This window comes from Grammomys surdaster, unplaced genomic scaffold (genome assembly GCF_004785775.1).
Source record: "Grammomys surdaster isolate TR1022 unplaced genomic scaffold, NIH_TR_1.0 127, whole genome shotgun sequence".
NCBI classification, from domain to species: domain Eukaryota; kingdom Metazoa; phylum Chordata; class Mammalia; order Rodentia; family Muridae; genus Grammomys; species Grammomys surdaster.
This window is the reverse complement of record NW_021604585.1, coordinates 7,842,063-7,860,705: the sequence shown is the minus strand read 5'-3', so window position 1 is coordinate 7,860,705 and position 18,643 is coordinate 7,842,063. Positions and strand designations below refer to the sequence as shown.

The 18,643-nt window shown below is 36.2% G+C and overlaps 1 protein-coding gene across 1 annotated transcript in view; it reads right to left on the bottom strand.

The window, feature by feature from the left end:
* Window positions 1–18,643, bottom strand: part of Gphn (gephyrin) — a 442,000-nt gene that overhangs the window by 192,242 nt on the left and 231,115 nt on the right. Inside the window, exons 8-9 of the mRNA XM_028788870.1 lie at window positions 16,994–17,101; window positions 832–966 (exon numbers count right to left, since the gene is read on the bottom strand). Coding sequence (XP_028644703.1) covers window positions 832–966; window positions 16,994–17,101 — 243 coding nt within the window. The remainder of the gene's footprint in view (window positions 1–831; window positions 967–16,993; window positions 17,102–18,643) is intronic.

The window sequence follows — 18,643 nt, the reverse complement described above, 5'->3', positions numbered from 1 at the left end:
TAAATCTGATGATGGAGAAAAAGGTCAGTTTGAAAATACCAGGTTTTTAGAATAACTTTAGTACATAACTTGATAACACACACAATATCTCATTAAATAAGAAAGAAACCTTTTGATAACAATATTGGCCCCCTCATAGGGGAACTTGAAAGAACAAGTGAGTGATTTATCCACAGAGGAGATATTCAAGAAGGTAGCTATAATGGTATGAAAGCTTGCTCATTAGTTTACCATACACACAAAACATGAGGCTGTAACTAGTGTCTAATTCTTCCTCCACCACAGTTCAGAAACAGAGTATAAAAACTGAATACTAAGAAACTCCCACCCTTTCCCAAAGGTTGGCATTAAAACTTTCTTTCTAACAAATTTAGTTTTGTTTCCAAATAATAGGCAGCAATATTCCAAGTTGAGTCTGTTTGAAAAAAAATTTTTGGAATGATACTAGAGCAGGTAGGTACCCTAGCCTGGAGTTAAAAATCACAATCCCCCTACAGTATCTTGTTAATATTGCTGATTACTGGCCCAAAATACATTTATTCTTGGAATAATATTTTTACAACTACATTGATAAGTTTCCTAAAAACACCAGGTCTACTAGAAAGAACAGAAGTTACAGAGAGTGCTATCTTTCCCTGTGATATAGGAGCAGGCATACTGTACAAAACGTCTACCATCCTAATAAGATAATCTATCACAATGGGTGATAGGTGTTCATTCATTTTTATCAGTATTTTGCATGCAATCCAACCTTGACAAGCAGGGAAAACAGTTGTTAGTTTTCTCAGAATTCATAATAGAGAAACATAAGACTCAAGTAGCTATACTTACTTTTGGTGTTGGACAAGAAGCTGTAGAGAGGCGAGATGTAGCCTGAGCACGGGGCGACTCTGAAGGAGTAGTGCTAAGGGAGGCTGTGTCTCGTGGGAGCACCTGAACACCACGAGAAATGATGGAGTCTGGAATCTAAACAAGAATGACTATTGTTTAACACTACGAAAAGGCCAACAACAATCAGTTCTCACATTTATTTTGTTTTTGACTTATTTTTGCCATTCTTTATTGGTGAGCTCTCATTCAACTGGTGTCACTTATTATATATAAGCAGATATAATATTTGATTTATACATTTTTACATTTATATATTTTTTCTGGCAAATAAAATGTGAAACAATTTAGTGAGAAGTATTCCAGAAACGTGGTTAGGGGGAAATATATGCCACACACACAATAACTAGCTTTGCCATTTAATAGTCTGAATTCTTGAGCAATAAATTACTAGATATTTATTATCTCATTTTCCAGCATTTCATTCTCTCTGCTTCTAACTGACCTTTATGGACATCATCAATGAGCTATTTTGTACTCTTGGATTTCCAGTTGGGTTCCAGATGCTAAGGCCTGGCATAGAGAATAGGTTTTGCATTTATTGTTCTTGCTTCATCTCTAGCAGTTCAGAGTTTAGATGTGCCTCTCAACTATAGACCATGGTTCTGCTCAGGTATATGTAGCTCTTTATACGTATGGTAATAGATTTCCTAGAATCCTCAGGATCCCTTACGCCACTATTCAACTAGGAACGGTAGGGTTTTTGATTGCTAATTCCATAGGAATCACATTGCCTTTCTGCTTTCTCTAAATTCAGTCCAAATATACTTGCTTGCTTAAAAATCAGTTACTTAAGTGTATGATCTTACTTCTGCTATGACCCTGAAGAATATATCATTTCAGCAACATTTTCTTTATCTGAAAAGTGAGGATAATTACAGCAGCTGGTTTCTTGGATTATTTAAATGGTTAAGTAAGATAATGTACATAAATTACTTAGCAGTTTGAAATAGTAAATATTTAATAAGTGTTGGCTATTAGTTTATATCTATGGTGAAGGTTGATATGACTGAATACCACTATTCCATAAATATAAGCAAAATAAGAAATAATGTACATAATTTTAAATATAAATATTTATGTTATCAAATTTATTACTTTAGATTTATGAATAATTTAGTTATTTTGTGCTTGAGTATTGGACACAGATTGCCAGTTTAAGAATGTGAACTTTAATATACAAATACCTAGAAAAATCTACCTGGGATCTTGAGAGGCTACACCAGGCTGTGAATCAGGCAGACAATTTTCACTTTCCTTCCTGCCCTCCATTAAAGTAGCTCTAGTCTTTCATCAGCCTTGTAGCAGCTGGCTTTCAGGGCCCCTCCTCTCACCAATATCTCTCTTCTCTTAGGACTCCTGCCTCTCAGAGAGGATTCAGCTATGGACCCCCTTAATCCTCTTGTCTAGGCCATCCCTATTACTTGTGTCAGCTACTGACACTCTCTCAGGGACATAGGGTAGCAACACCTGGCTGGGAATCAGGCCACTATTCCCACTATTATTCTCTATTCTTCACTATTCTTCTTGTATTCCATTATAATGCCTCTATAATAATCTCTCCATATTTATCCTGCAGCAGGTTGCTCGCAAATGCCCTTCCTCCTACATCAACACCATTCATTGGAAACTTCAACTCTTAAAAAAGACTTAAGATTACCTATTAATTTCATCCCCGTCTGTACAGACACATCCTTTGTACTACTGAAACCTACCTGCAAGAGTATCTATTCTCTTTCCACCTCCAACTCCCTGGAGATCTGGCCACATGGTGTGGAAAGAATACCTTTAGCTCTTTCCCAATGTCCCTTTCAGCATTTTCTTCTAGCACATCTTTATTTCTCTCTGTGAGCCATCAACTTGAAGAGGTACCAGGGGCACATGTGCAAGAGTGAGCAACAGTAACCAAAGAACGTAACACCCATACAATAAAGACAGATATCAATATCTATGAACAACTCAATCATCCTAATCCCAGATACCTAGAAACCAGTACAAAAGTGCACTGAACAGACAAGATAATATACTTGTCAGAAACTAGTAGCCCTACTATTGTAGGCCCCGGAGATATTCATTTGGCTGAATTATAAGACAAGGATTTCAAATCAGCAAATATGAATATGGCTTAGGACCTTAAAGAAAAAATAAACAAAACCTTTAAAGAAGTCTGTGAAAATACAAAGAAACAGTGAAATAAAATAACAGAAATAGTTTTAGAAGGTAGAAATAAAATGACTAATAAAAATCTAACCTGCAAGTAGTAGGATTTAGGAAGTCAAACAGAAACCTCAGAGGTAAATCTGGCCAACAGAATCTAAGACACTACAGATGGAGAAACCAAGATATTCCATGACAAAACCAAATTTACACAATATCTTCCCACAAATGCAGCACTTCGAAGGATAATTGATGAAGAACTCCAACACAAGAGGGAAACTACAACCTAGAAAAAGGAAGGAAGTAATCTAACAGCAACCCAAAAAGAAGATAGCTACACAAACAGAATTCTACCTCTAACAACAAAAATAACAGGAAGGAACAATCATTCTTTCTTAGTATCTCTTAACATCAATGGACTCAATTCCCCAATAAAAAGACATAGACTATCAGACTGAATACATAAACAGGTCCCAGAATTTTGCTGCATACAGGAGATGCACCTCAGTGACAGACACTACCTCAAAGTAAAAGGATAGAAAACAATTTTCCAAGCAAATGGTCCCAAGAAACAAGCTGGAGTAGCCATTCTAATATCAAATAAAATTGACTTTCAACCAAAAGTAGTCAAAAAAGATAAGGAAGGACACTTCATACTCATTAAAGGAAAAATCTACCAAGATGAACTCTCAATTCTGAACTTCTATGCCCCAAATGCAAGGGCACCTACATACATAAAAGAAACTTTACTAAAGCTCAAAGCACATATTACACCTCACACAATAATAGTTGGGCATTTCAACACCCCACTCTTAGCAATGGACAGATCATGAAAACAGAAACTAAACAGAGACACAGTGGAATTAACAGAAGTTCTGAATCAAATGGATTTAACAGACATCTATAGAACATTTCATCCTAAAACAAATGAATATACCTTTTTCTCAGCACCTCATGGTACCTTCTCCAAAACAGACCGTATAATTGGTCACAAAACAGGCCTCAACAGATACAAAAAGATTGAAATAATCCCTTGTATCCTATCAGATCATCATGGACTAAGGCTGGTTTTCAATAATGACAAAAACAATGGAAAACCCACGTGCACACGGAAACTGAACAACTCTCTACTCAAGAAATTAAAGACTTTTTAGAATTTAATGAAATTGAAGGAGTTGTCATACCACAACTTATGGGACACAATGAAAGCAGTGCTAAGCGGAAAAATTATAGGTCTAAGTGTCTACAAAAAGAAACTGGAGAGAACATACACTAGCAACTTGAAAACACACCTGAAAGCTCTAGAACAAAAAGAAGCAAATACACTCAAGAGGAGTAGACGGCAGGAAATAATCAAACTCAGGGCCGAAATCAACCAAGTAGAAACAAAAAGAACTTTACAAATAACCAACAAAACCTGGAGCTAGTTCTTTGAGAAAATCAACAATATAGATAAAACCTTAGCCAGACTAACCAGAGGGCACAGAGACAGTATCCAAATTAATAAAATCAGAACTGAAAAGGGAGACATAACAAAAGAAACTGAGGAAATTAAAAAAAGAAAAAACCAACATCAGATCCTACTACAAAAGCCTATACTCAACAAAACTGGAAAATCTGGATGAAATGGACAATTTTGTAGACAGATATCAGGTACCAAAGTTAAATCAGGAGCATAAACCATCTAAACAGTCCATAACCCCTAAAGAAATAGCAGCAGCCATTAAAAGTCTCCCAAACCAAAAAGCCCAGGACCAAATGGATTTAGTGTAGAATTCTATCAGACCTTCTAAGAAGACCCAATACCAATTCTCTTCAAACTATTTCACAAAATAGAAATGGAAGGAACACTACCCAATTCGTTCTATGAAGCTACAAGTACACTCATACCTAAACCACACAAAGACGCAACAAAGAAAGAGAACTTCAGACCAACCTCCCTTATGAATATTGATGCAAAAATACTCAATAAAATTCTGGCAAATCGAATCCAAGAACACATCAAAACAATCATTTATCATGATCAAGTAGGTTTTATCCCAGGAATGCAGGGATGGTTCAATATTCAGAAATCCATCAATGCAATCCACTATATAAACAAACTCAAAGAAAAAAACACATGATCATCTCACTAGATGCTGAGAAAGCATTTGACAGAAATTCAACATTCCTTCATGGTAAATGTCTTGGAAAGATCAGGAATTCAAGGCCCCTACCCAGTAAAACCAATATACAGCAAACCAGTAGCCAACATCAAACTAAATGGAGAGAAACTTGAAGCAATCTCACTCAAATCAGGGACTAGACAAGGCTGCCCACTCTCTCCCTATCAAATATAGTACTGGAAGTCCTAGCCAGAGCAATTAGACAACAAAAGGAAGTGAAAGGGATACAAATAGGAAAGGAAGCAGTCAAAATACCACTATTTGCAAATGATATGATAGTATACTTAAGTGACCCCAAAACTTCCACCAGAGAACTCCTAAACTTGATAAACAACTTCAGCAAAGTGGCTGGTTATAAAATCAACTCAAACAAATCAGTAGCCTTCCTCTACATGAACGATAAACAGACTGAAAAAGAAATTAGGGAAATTACACCTTTCACAATAATTGCAAATAATACAAAATATTGGTGTGAATCTAACCAAGCAAGTGAAAGACCTGTATGACAAGAACTTCAAGTCCCTGAAGAAAGAAATCGAAGAAGATCTCAGAAGATGGAAAGATCTCCCATGCTCATGGATTGGCAGAATTAATATAATAAAAATGGCCATCTTGCCAAAAGCAATCTGTAAATTCAATGCAATTCCCATTAAAATCCCAACTCAATTCTTCACAGAGTTAGAAAAGGAAATTCTCAAATTCATTTGGAATAACAAAAAACCCAGGATAGCAAAAACTATTCTCAACAATAAAAGAATTTCTGGAGGAATCACCATCCCTGACCTCAAGCTGTACTACAGAGCAATAGTGATAAAAACGGTATGGAATTGGTTCAGAGACAGGCAAGAAGATCAACGGAAATGAATTGAAGATCCAGAAATGAACCCACAAACCTATGGTACTTTATCTTTGACAAATGAGGTAAAACCATACAGTGGAAAAAGGACAGCATTTTCAACAAATGGTGCTGGTTCAACTGGAGGTCAGCATATAGAAGAATGAAAATCGATCCATCCTTATCTCCTTATACAAAGCTCAAATCCAAGTGGATCAAGGACCTCTATATAAAACCAGACACACTGAAACTAATAGAGGAGAAAGTAGGGAAGCGCCTTGTACACATGGGCACAGGGGAAATTTTCCTGAACACAACACCAATGTCTTATGCTTTAAGATCAAGAACTAACAAATGGAACCTCATAAAATTGCAAATCTTCTGTATGGCAAAGGATACTGTCAATAGAAAGAAACAGCAATTGACAGATTGGGAAAAGATCTTTACAGATCCTACATCCGATTGAGGGCTAATATTTAATATATACAAAGAGATCAAGAAGATAGACGCCAGAGAATCTAATAATCTTATTAAAAAGTGGGATATGGAGCTAAACAAAGAATTTTCAAATGAGGAATATCAAATGGCCAAGAAGCACCAAAAGAAATGTTCAGCATCTTTAGTCATCAAGAAAATGCGAGTCAAAACAGCCCTGAGATAGCACCTCACACCAGTCAGAATGGCTAAGATGAAAAACTCAGGTGATAGCAGATGCTGGCAAGGATGTTGAGAAAGAGGAACACTCCTCTATTGTTGGTGGGATTGCAAGCTGGTACAAACACTCTGGAAATCAGTCTGACAGTTCTTTAGAAAATTGGATATAGTACTACCTGAGAACCCAGCTATACCACTCCTGGGCATATACTCAAAAGATGCTCCAACATATAACAAGGACACATGCTTCACTATGTTCATAGCAGCCTTATTTATAATAGCCAGGAGCTGAAAAGAACCTAGATGTCTTTCAACATAGTAATGGATAAAAAAAATATGGTACATTTACACAGTGGAGTACTACTCAATTATTAAAAACAATGAATTCATGAAATTCTTAGGCAAGTGGATGGAACTAGAAAATATGATCCTGAGTGAGGTAACCAAATCACAAAAGAACACACATGGTATGAACTCTCTGATAAGTAGATATTACCCTAAAAGCTCGGAACACCCAAGATATAATTCACAAACCACATGAAGCTCAAGAAGAAGGAATACCAAAGTGTGGATGCTTCAGTCTTTCTTAGATGGGAGAACAAAATACTCACAGGAGAAAATATGGAGACAAAGTCCGGAGCAGAGACTGAAGGAAAGGCCATCCAGAGACTGCCCTACCTGGGGATTCATCCCATATACTGGGATCCAACCCAGACACTGCTGCAGATCTCAAAAAGTGCTTGCTGACAGAAGCCTGATATAGCTGTCTCCTAAGAGGCTCTACTAGAGCCTGAAAAATATAAAGGTAGATGCTCTCAGCTAACCATTGGCAGGAATCTGACATTGGCCAAGGTTAAGGCAATGTGCTTTAGGTAGGAATCTGACATTGGGCCATGACAAGGAAGTAAGTTCAGGCAGGAATCTAATTTTAGGCTAAAACAGGGAAGTAATTTCAGTCCAGAATCTAAATCTTAGGGTAGAACAAAGAAGTAGGCTTCAGGGATGAATATGACTGTGGGCTAGGGCAAGAAATTAGGCGAGGATATTTTGGTCATCCTGACAAGCTCTTAGAAACAGTGATCATGGGACTCCCAGGAACTCTAACACACCCAAAGTGTAGGTGAGTAGATCGCAATACTCCTCCCCTCCCCAAAATTGAGGAGTAATTTGAGACCTGTAGGGATCCAGGAACTCCCTCAAGACCAGTGGCACCAGACCTTTCCAGTTTGCACCTGCGCCTGGAGCAGTCTTACGGCATCAGATCTGCACCCAATCCCCCCAAACCCAGAGGAGATGGAGGTAAGACTCCCAGGAGCTTTAACATGCCTAGGAGTGTAGGATGCAGAAGAAGCAAGCATGGTGGCCTCCAGAGCAACAGGTGAGACATGGTGATGCTAAGACCAAGAATGATGCTGACCTGTGAGCTTGCTGAGTGCCCTGACAATGGTGACTGGGAAGCTGTTGGACACATGTTCCTGACCCACCATTGCTTACCTATACCTCTGATGGGACGAGCTGCCTTGCCTCAAGTTTTTAGACCTTGTGGAACAGAGGATCAAAAAGAGAAGTTATATTGACTCTTGTATTGTTCTTAAATGTGACCAGTTATTCAGACTCAATCATGGATTGGTCTAGAAATCAATCCAATATTGAAAAAAAGGTCTTCATTTGGAAGTCTGGTTCTGTACATTTTCAGAGAAATATATAGAAGTTAGCTGCAGTTCTTTCTCTATGATGTTATGTTAGCAAGAGATAAAGCTGGGGCAAGATCTGGATTTCATACAGGTGTTAGCACATGTGTTAAGGCTCTTTTAATTGTCAAAATTACTTTTGTTTCTTCTACAGTATTTAATGTAAGTTGCATTGATTGTACACCTTTTAATTGTGTTTGTGTTTTGAAATCCGGCACGTCAGTTTCAGAGATCTATCAACCAGCTTTTCTTTTAGTGCCCTGAGTATCACAGAACCTTGGTATTCTGAACAAAGCTTGTAAATACTAGAAGAAATGAGTCAGGCTTTAAGCAGAAGCAAGAGAGTAGTGGGCTTGATTATTGCTGGTATAACAGCTTTAATTACATTAATTGCTAGCACCACTGCCTTTGCAATTGCTTTGATACAAGAAGTTAACACAGCTACTTTTGTTAATCATTTAGCAAAAAATGTTACTAATGTGTTGAGTATACAACAAGAAGATTAGATAGGCATTTTGAACAATGGATTGATGCTCTTCATCCTATTCAAATTATTGGAAGGAGGTTCAGAATTTAAGGTAAGGAGCCATCTTGAGTGTCATGCCAAATACCAATGGATTCACGTTAGTTCTAAAATTTACAGTGGTAGTCATTATAATTAGGAAAAAGTTTAAAGACACTTGCAGTGTATTTGACATAATTCTAACACCTCTCTGGATGTTTTAACTTTACATAGTGAGCTTATGAATTTCAAGAATGCTGCTCTGCTGAGATTTGATGTGGTAGGTACTGCTGATAAAATTACTCACGGCCTAAGGTCAGTATTTCTATTTTGGTAAAGTTTCAAGAATGGTATATATAGCTTGATCCTGCTAGCCCTTTTTGCCCTGGGAATACTTTTACTCCTGCCCATTGTGTTAAAGTCTGTCTGTAAAAACACCAACATGTTGGTAGCCAAAGTACATGGCTTGAACCTGAAAATGGACCCCCAAACAGAGCTATTAAATTAACAGGCTGGCAAGCCAAGGACAGGTAAGATTCTCCACAGAGCCTTACAAACCTAAGACAGAAGTGCACTGCTTTGGATAATGTATATTTCATTATGACAAGAATATTCCATTTATTTATTTATTTATTTATTTATTTATTTATTTATTTATTTATTGGATAATGATGGGTAAGGAAGGCATTCTTGTCAGAATGACCTAACACAGGCTCAGTCTTGTTAAAGAAATAAAAAAGGGGAAGAGGTAGAGAGCCTTTGGTGCTGCTTCGCAAGAATCTGACATAGGACAAGGAAATGGGCTGCCTGGCAGGAATCTGACATTAGGCTAGAACGAAGAAGTAATTTCAGCCAGGAATCTAAATCTTAGGCTAGAATAAAGAAGTAATTTCAAGTAGGAATCTAAATTTTAGGCTGGAACAAGGAAGTAGGTCTCAGATATGAAAATGACTTTGGGCTAGGATAGGGAAGTTGGCTCAGGTATTTTGGTCATCCTGATAAGCCCTTAGAAACAGTGATCACAGGAGTGTTCAGATAATTGTGTTAAATGCCTTGCTTGTTCTGTCACTATTTGTGTTTATTGTCTTGCTTGTTCCTTGAGTATCTGCAGCTATTAGATTGCTAGACTTCAACCTAGAACTGACCTTAATACTTGCATGTAATTAAAATGGTATAAAAGCAAAAAGGAGGAGGGTGGATGGGATAGAGGGTTCTAGGGAGAAAAAATCGGGAAAAGGGATGACATCTGAAATGTAAATAAATATAATAACCAAAAATTTAAAAAAGGGAAAAAAAGAAATAGTGATTATAGGAGTGATCATGGGACTTTGCTTATTGCCTTGCTTGTTCCTTGACTATTTGCATCTATTGTACTGCTAGTTCTTCAACCTAGAACTGACCTTAATACTTGCATGTAATTAATGTGGAATTAAAGCAGATTGGGAAAAAATAAATCTGCCTCAGCCTCAGAACTGGCTGAGGTCATGCTACAGTGTTGTCTAATTGTTTTCTTTTTAATTCTCATTCCTGCACTGTAGAACCTGTTGACTGAATGGGCTGGCCTGGTCACTGGACTGAGCATGGGGTCCCCAATGGAGGAGTTAGAGAAAGGACTGAAGGGGTTTGCTACCCTATAGGAAGGACAACAATATCAACCAACCAGACTGCCTTCCCCCCACCTCCCCGAGGTCCCAGGGACAAAACCACCAACCAAAGAGTACACATGAAGGGACCCATGGCTCCAACCGCATATGTGGCAGAGGGTGGCCTTGTTGGGCATCAATGGGAAGAGAGGCCCTTGGGCTTGTGAAGGCTCTAATCCCCAGCATAGGGGAATGCCAGGGCGGGGAGGCAGGAGTGGGCTGGTGGGTAGGGAAACACCCTCATAGAAGCAGGAGGGGAGATTGGATGGGGGTTTCTGGAGGGAAAACAAGGAAAAGGGATAATATTTGAAATGTAAATAAAGAAAATATCCAGTAAAAGAAAAGAAAAATAAATAAATAAAAACCTGGACATCAAGAATACAAATGACCCAATTAAAAATAGAGTACATATCAAGCACCATTTTCTCAAAAGAGGAAACATAAACAGCTGACAGGTTCTTAAATGTTTGATATTCTTAGTCATCAGGAAAGCGAAAGTCAAACTACTTTAAGATCTCATCTTATACCAGTCAAAATGTCTAAGATCAATAAAACAAATGACAGCTTATTCTGGAGAGGATGTGAAGTAAGAGGAACATTATTCATCCATCGATGGTAGGAGTGCATAAGTGTACAGCTAGTATGGAAATCAGTGTGGCAAGGTTCATCAAGAAGCTAGGAACAGATTTGCCTCAAGATCCATCCATGCCACTCTTGGGCATATACACAAAGGACTCTATAATACCACACTACTGAGATACTTGCTCAACCACGTTCATTGCTGCTCTATTCACAACCTCCAAAATCTGGAAAAAGATATTACATCTATCAATGGATAAATGGATAAAAAAATGTGGTTAACCTACATAATGGAATATCACTCAACTGCTAAAAATAATGAAATCATGAAATTCAGAGGTAAATGGAGGGAACATGAAAAAAAAATTCTCTTGAGTGAAGTAACCCACACCCCAAATTCAGTGAAATAACTTATACTCAAAAAGACAAATAGAGTATGTATTTACATATATGTGAATGTTAGCTCTTAAGTCTTTGATAAGCAGACTACATTCCATATCACAGAAATTTGTTATAGAGTAGGGGACTAGAAGAGAGGGTTGGATCTCAGTAGGAAGGAGAAATAGAATAGTTATAGGAGAGTGGGGACTAGAATGTGAAGATAAAATGGGGAGGAAGAGAAAAGAGGGATTCTGAAGGAGGCAATATGGAGAGGGTCAATCAAAACTCAGGGCCACTTGAGAGTTTTTTTATATATGGAAATCCAATACAGTAGAAACTTCCTAAAATATATACATGTATGAAAGTGACCTCAATGGAATTGGTAAATAACAGGTAAGATGGTACCTCAAGTGGACATCTCTCATTATCAAATGAAGCCTCCATTTCCGGCAATGGGTCATATCCAATACAGTTATTAGCCAAAGGGGGCCCCTGTGCCAGGTTATTGACAAGGCTATTGGTTGTTCTCCATAAAATGATGGTAAGACCCTATTGCCTAAGACAACACCTACAAAACTCATTTAACATGGAAAAGTAGAATTTTTGCCTATCCATAGCCTACAACCAATACTTAGCCCTGAAAAGCACTCTGCACACTACCAAAGGAGAAAGGTAAATACCAACCCATCCACAAACTCTTCCATCTATAATGTGAACATGCCTGTAAGAAGCACTAGTACAATAATGGCACAAAGCTTGTGGGACCAACTGACCAATATCTTACTGAGTTTAAGGCCTATCCCATGAGATGGAATCCATTTCCACTGCTCTAGAGGCCATGAACATGAGACTATATAAGCTAGGCACCTAAAGGAAGACCAAATATGACAATTCCACAAAAGGAACACAGCAATAAAATGACTCCCAATGACATCTGTTATATTCATCGGTCAGTGTCTCTCAGACATTATCAGAGAAGCCCCCTCCTGAAGTAGATGGGAACTAATCAGGTAACTACAACTAGAAAAAATGTAGAGGGATCTTGGAATACTTGGTCCCAGTTGGGATGTCTCCATCAAGACATCCCATAAAGGCTTAGGGAACCCTGTAGAACAACAAGAGGAAAGACTGTAGAGACAGACAGTGTGGAGGACAACAAGAACACAAGGCCTTCTGAACACAGCAGGACCAAGGCACATATGAACTCACAGAGACCTGCACAGGTCTCAACCTGACAGGACCTAGTGCTGAAAGGGGAAGACACAAGCCCACATCCCTAACTCAAAACCATCTCTAATTAATATTGACTTGCAAATTACTTTTCTCCAATGTAATCTAACTAGTTATACAAACCACTTTTAAGGCCAGGCCCCATGCCCAGAAGTAGATGGCCATCACAAAGTAAACTCTACGGTATCTTTGGAGGTTCTTTTCTAATGCTTTGTCCCTCCCATTCCCACTCATCCCTTACAGATCCTGTGCATGTGTGTATAATTTTTCCTGGTTTTGTGTTTCTATGGGATTTTTGTGTGTATATCTGCAACTGTACGTACTTCTTGAACTTTTTGTTGTTGTTCCTTTTCTTCTGTTTCCTTGTTTTGTTCTATTCTTGTTTGTTTGTTTTTATTTTATCTAATTTTATTAAATTATTGTTTTTGATACCTGTTTGTATCCTAACGAGAAAGAAAAAAAAAGAACCATAAAAGCATGTGTTGCCTAACCCATTTCCACTTTCTATCCAAGTTTTCAACGGAAATTATTCTTTAATCCACATTCCTCTATCTAAATTATACGGAAATTATTCCCTCATAACATCAGTTTAGCCTTTGTATGTATCCATTCTCTGTTCTGATATATGTATTTATTTTTGTGTGCATAAAACATAAGATCCATGAGTAGATCATAAAGGTTTCATTAGTGTTCTGAACTTCCTGACAAGATATAATTTTCATTAATGAGATGAAATTCCCTCTTATATACCTCAAGGGTATTTGCCTATTTTGTCTGAAAAAACATGGTTCACTTGTCCTTATAGACTTGATTATCAAACCTATCAGTTTTTTCCAATATATATACATAACAAGTTGTCATCTTTGGGTTAAATACAGAAGAGAAGGACTGATTTTCTTGTTGTTCATCCCTATTTCCTGTTCCTTCTACTCTGTCCTCTTGAATCAAGTTTCTGACTGAAGTACGGAACGTCAATGAATCCTACTTGATATATTCTAGACAATAAAAGAAATAATCTCATGTTAATGAGATCCATCTATTACTGCATATTAATGATAATTTCTTTTTTGGTTATAGACAACAGTATAGTCACCTTTATTTCAATTTGTTTTTAGGAAAAAAAAATAACTGATCTAGTTTAAAGGGAGTTGAAGGAAGAGTAAAATCAATGTGCTTACAACCTGATGTTTCAATTTTCCATTTTTAGAATTTCTTTTTTTTCAATTTTTTCCTTATGGTGGGACTTGTTTTCATAGTCCCAAGACGGTACTTCTTGGGATGTGCATTTCTAAATTACCTATTCATAATGAAACAGAATTTGTGCCCCAGAACTTTAAACGAAATCAGAAGTTGAGAACCACTAACTGTGACTGGTTTGAATTATGTGTTACCTGAAGTAATAACTATGGGTAGATGAAATTGAGATGGTGATTATATTAAGCCAACATACTTAAACTATAGGATGGGAATGTATGTTATGTAGCATGAGGAAGTGGAAATGGGAAATACCTGCTGGGAAGGCAGCTGGAAAGTTTGGTAGTAAGTAATAATCAGATCACTGTTAACTACTAAAGAGTCATTACATTCATTGATCAAGTTTCAGTCTTTGATAAGAAAAACAAGGAAATTACCAAAGAAAGTAAGAAGTAACGAGGGCAACTCTAACTAGACTTCAAATTCTTTATAGCCTGGAACAATCTATTTCTATCGTATTCAGAGGCACCAAGGATACTAAAGCCCTTCCTTTTCTTTTACTGACTGTCACCTCACTCTTTCCTATGGGGGTGAGGTATAAAGAATAAGAGCACGAGACGCTTTGATAAATGACTCAGCATTTAGCATCGGAATAAATATAAAGTCTAACCAAAAATCGGTTAAAATGACAAATACTGCTACTACTTATGAATAAATATTAAATCCCAGCCAATAAGAAAGTTCCTGGGTCCTACCGTGAAGATATCTACTTACAGCATTTTGGAGCTATTTTCAAATTAGTTCCTCTAGAAAATTAGGCCACAATAATTTATATCTATCATATGTGACAATTATCTTCTTTCATAGGTACCTCAAATGGTAGTAATTTTGTAAATCCTTGGGGGAACTGAAGATAAATTTATTAATATTAATTTATTAGTATAAATTAAATATGAAGATATTATTTAAACAATTTTTAAGAGATTATATTTTGTTATCTTTTAAACATTTAATTTTATTAATTTTCATTTTGTGTACATGTTTGTATCTGTTTGTAGATATGTGCACATGAGTTAAAATGCTTACAGACTCCAGAAGGCTTGGGGACACCCCCTTGAGCTGCAGTTAAAAGTTGCTGTGAGCTACCTAACATTGGTGCTGGGAATCAAACTCAGGTTCTCCAGAAGGATAGTATATACCCTTAACTGCTGATTCATTTCTATAGCTCTCAAATAATTTTTGAGGATCTAATCTATTATTAGAACATGCTAACCTATAATACTGGTTATAAATGTAAAATCTTGGAATGACTATTTCGAAAACTCAGAATGCTTTCTATAATGGTTATAATAGCATTATAATACACACACACACACACACACACACACACACACACACACAAAGACTCCAAATTTTGTAGCTTCACTAATTCATGAATATTTCACTAACATTTGCTAACTACAATTTAAATTTGCTATGTGTCTTCTGACTAACCCAAGTTTAATTTAAACCAGATATGCCTTATGGAATGTAAATATTAAATTATACATTTGATAGTGCTATCTTCAAAACGACTGCTTGTGCTAAGTTGCCGGGTTTGCCCCTAAGTTATATATACTATAATTTCTAAGTATATAAAGCCAAATTTCAGCAATACTGGTTTGGTGCCTACGTATGGGATGGATCCCAAGTTGGGCTGGTCACTGGATGGTCTTTCCTTCAGTTTCTGCTCAATTTTGCTATTCCTTTAGATAGGAACAATTCTAGGTCAAAAATTTTGAAGAAAGGTGAGTGGCCTTGACATTATTACAGATGCCATGTTGTGCTTGTAGACTAGAGCCTAGCATGGCTGCCTTCTGAGAGGCTCCAAAAGTACCTGAGTGAGACAGCTGCAGATACATACAGCCAACCATTGGACTGAAGTTGAGGACCCCTATGGAAGAGTTATGGGAAGGACTGAAGGAGCTGAAGGGGATTGTAACTCCATAGGAAGAACAAGAGTATCAACTAACCAGTACCCCCTCAGAGCTCCCAGAGACTAAGCTACCAACCAAAGAGCATACATGGGCTAGTCCATGGCCTGGCAGATAGGTAGCAGAGGACAGTCTTGTCTGGCCTCAGTGGGAGAGGATATGCCTAATCCTTTAGAAACTTGATGCCCTGCGGAAGGGGAAGAGGAAAGGGAAGGAGAAGGGGGATGCAAGAGGCAGTGAGGTGGGGTTGGATAGGTGGGAGAGCATTCTCTCAGAAGCAAAGAAGAGGGGTAGGAGGAAAAGGACTTGGGGAGGGGGAACAGGAAGGGGGCAATATCTGGAATGTAAATAAATGAAAAAGTAAAAGAAAGAAAGAAAAATATCAAGAACCTACAGGAAAAAATTTAATAATAAAAAAAGAAATAGAGTAAGTAAAAAAAAAAAACAAAGTGAAGTCTCATTTGATAAGTTTTCTTTTTTCCCCCTTTTATTTCATATGCAAAGAATAGATGGAAATAGTTTTTTGTTGTTGTTTTGCTTTCTAGCTATGGCTTAAATTATTACTGTTAAATGATTCATATTTAATAATTTTAAATCTTTGTTTTTTCATGAGTAAGAAAAGTAATATGAGCTGTCAGTAGTTGCAATGAGAACAGTTAAGAAAAACAAGATGAGATGCAAAGTTTATGAAAAAAAATAAAGCCATTACAAATTAAATACTAGGTTGATCAAGCTTTTTAGATGTTAAGACACAATGTAATCCACCTAACAGGCTATCTAAATTAAACTAGGCAATTTATTTAAAGGTATTAAAACAACTATTAAAACAAACAAACATTAAAAAAACGCAAACAAAGAACAAAATCCCAACTTCAAGAGCAATGAATTTCTTGGAAGTCATGTGATAAAATGTCATCACTATAGAGTATAGAATTTTAATGATCTCAGAGAAAGTTAAGCATAAAGAATACCATTATGCTCAATGACCTTTCAAGATCTTTCACAATAAAAAAACTCATCTTCCACATATTATTGCCAACCTCCAAATAGAGAAGTATGATATATATTTCCAAAATCATTATTCAAAATGCACTGTCTTACCCGTTTATCTGCACTGCCTGTTGCATGATGGGAATAACTGATGAGACCAGGGATGGGCTGCCCATGATTTGCCATGAAAACAGCAGGACTGGTGTAGAATGGATGCTTCTAATGTATAACACATAACAATTATGAATACAATGAGAGTAAAACATGAAATTATATAAGCAAAATGACTAAAGAAAAAGTGAAAACAAATGGAACAATGAAGTGCCAAATTTTTAAAAGTCAAAGTGACAAAATCAGCTTTGATTTTATACGTTGTAAGTATTTTCCTTTACAACCAAAATTAATGGTCTTTTTTTACCATAAGAGGTAAAAAAGAAATAACATATAATGAGTTAAAAATGAGTGTATTTTATTAAGTGGTTCTACTAAAAAAATTCAACTTATCTACTTAATGGTATGATTAGGATTTAATGGATTATTGAATGATCTACAGACAGAATCAATCTATAGACAGTGTTCAATGAAAGAGCTAATGATTACCCAATGGATGTGAAAAAGATTTAGATGTGATTCTAATCTGTTTATTTTCAATAGAGAATTCAGAACAAAACCATATGAAAAAATTTTATAGACTTGAAAACATATCAGTAGCATTTACTAATATAGCTATAATGTAGTATCAAGGAGTTATATAATCCTAAAAAGATAATTTGATTAAATATTATTAGACATTGACTTTATCAAAGTTCTTACAGCTCAATAAATCCTGGTTATTGCTCTGAACTATTATTGAAAAACCATATTTTGCTAAGTGCTAGCAAAATAGTAACACAGCAATGATTTTCTTACATTGTTCATTTAATAAAAGAACAAATAATTTTTTTAACAATTAAAAGAGATTTTTCTATGGTTGGTCATAGCCAAAATATTTGTATGATCTACATAACTTCATTTAGTAATTAAATTTTCAACCTGTAAAATATCTACCAGGAAATGATTATTATTCCTAAAGATGATATGCTACTTTTTAAAGATATGAAAACAAAGCAATTGAATTCCTCTAGGTGCAAACATAATATAAATTATGTTCTGAGACATTAAGATGACCAAATTTACTCAGATAGCTCCTGGTCCTGTATTTATTTAAAAATCTGTCTAAAGAAAATTTGTAATCTTTGGTGTCATTTTAAAATTTAAATTACTTTATTAAATTAAAAGTAAAATATATTAATTTCTTCTCTATATCGCTAGGATAATGTATGTTTGTTGATATTTGAATAAATATTTAGTTGAGGAAAATTAAAAAGCCACTTAAAAGACTTGTCTTTGAAATTTTTTGTGGAAGGTAGTAATCTTCTTGCTTTGTTCTTTATGGGTACCCCATACCTTCATACCAGGCAAAACTTTTTAAATTACTCTTTTGAACTAACTTCAAAAGTCATCTAAGGTCTTTTACTTTTGTTTTCTGCTTCCTTAAAAATCTGTGGACTTTCAATGTCCTAAATATACAATCATTGTATATTTAATAAAAACAAAAACTTTAAAGAGTTCTTAAATGTTGCATTGTTTATCACTGTAGCTATAACTTCATTAGACAATGACATATCATTAGTGCCTCAGAGCTCAAACTAACTTGAGTGCTTACAAAGAATCTGTACCAGGACAGAGACAGTAATAGAATGTAGTGGATATTCCAGTTCC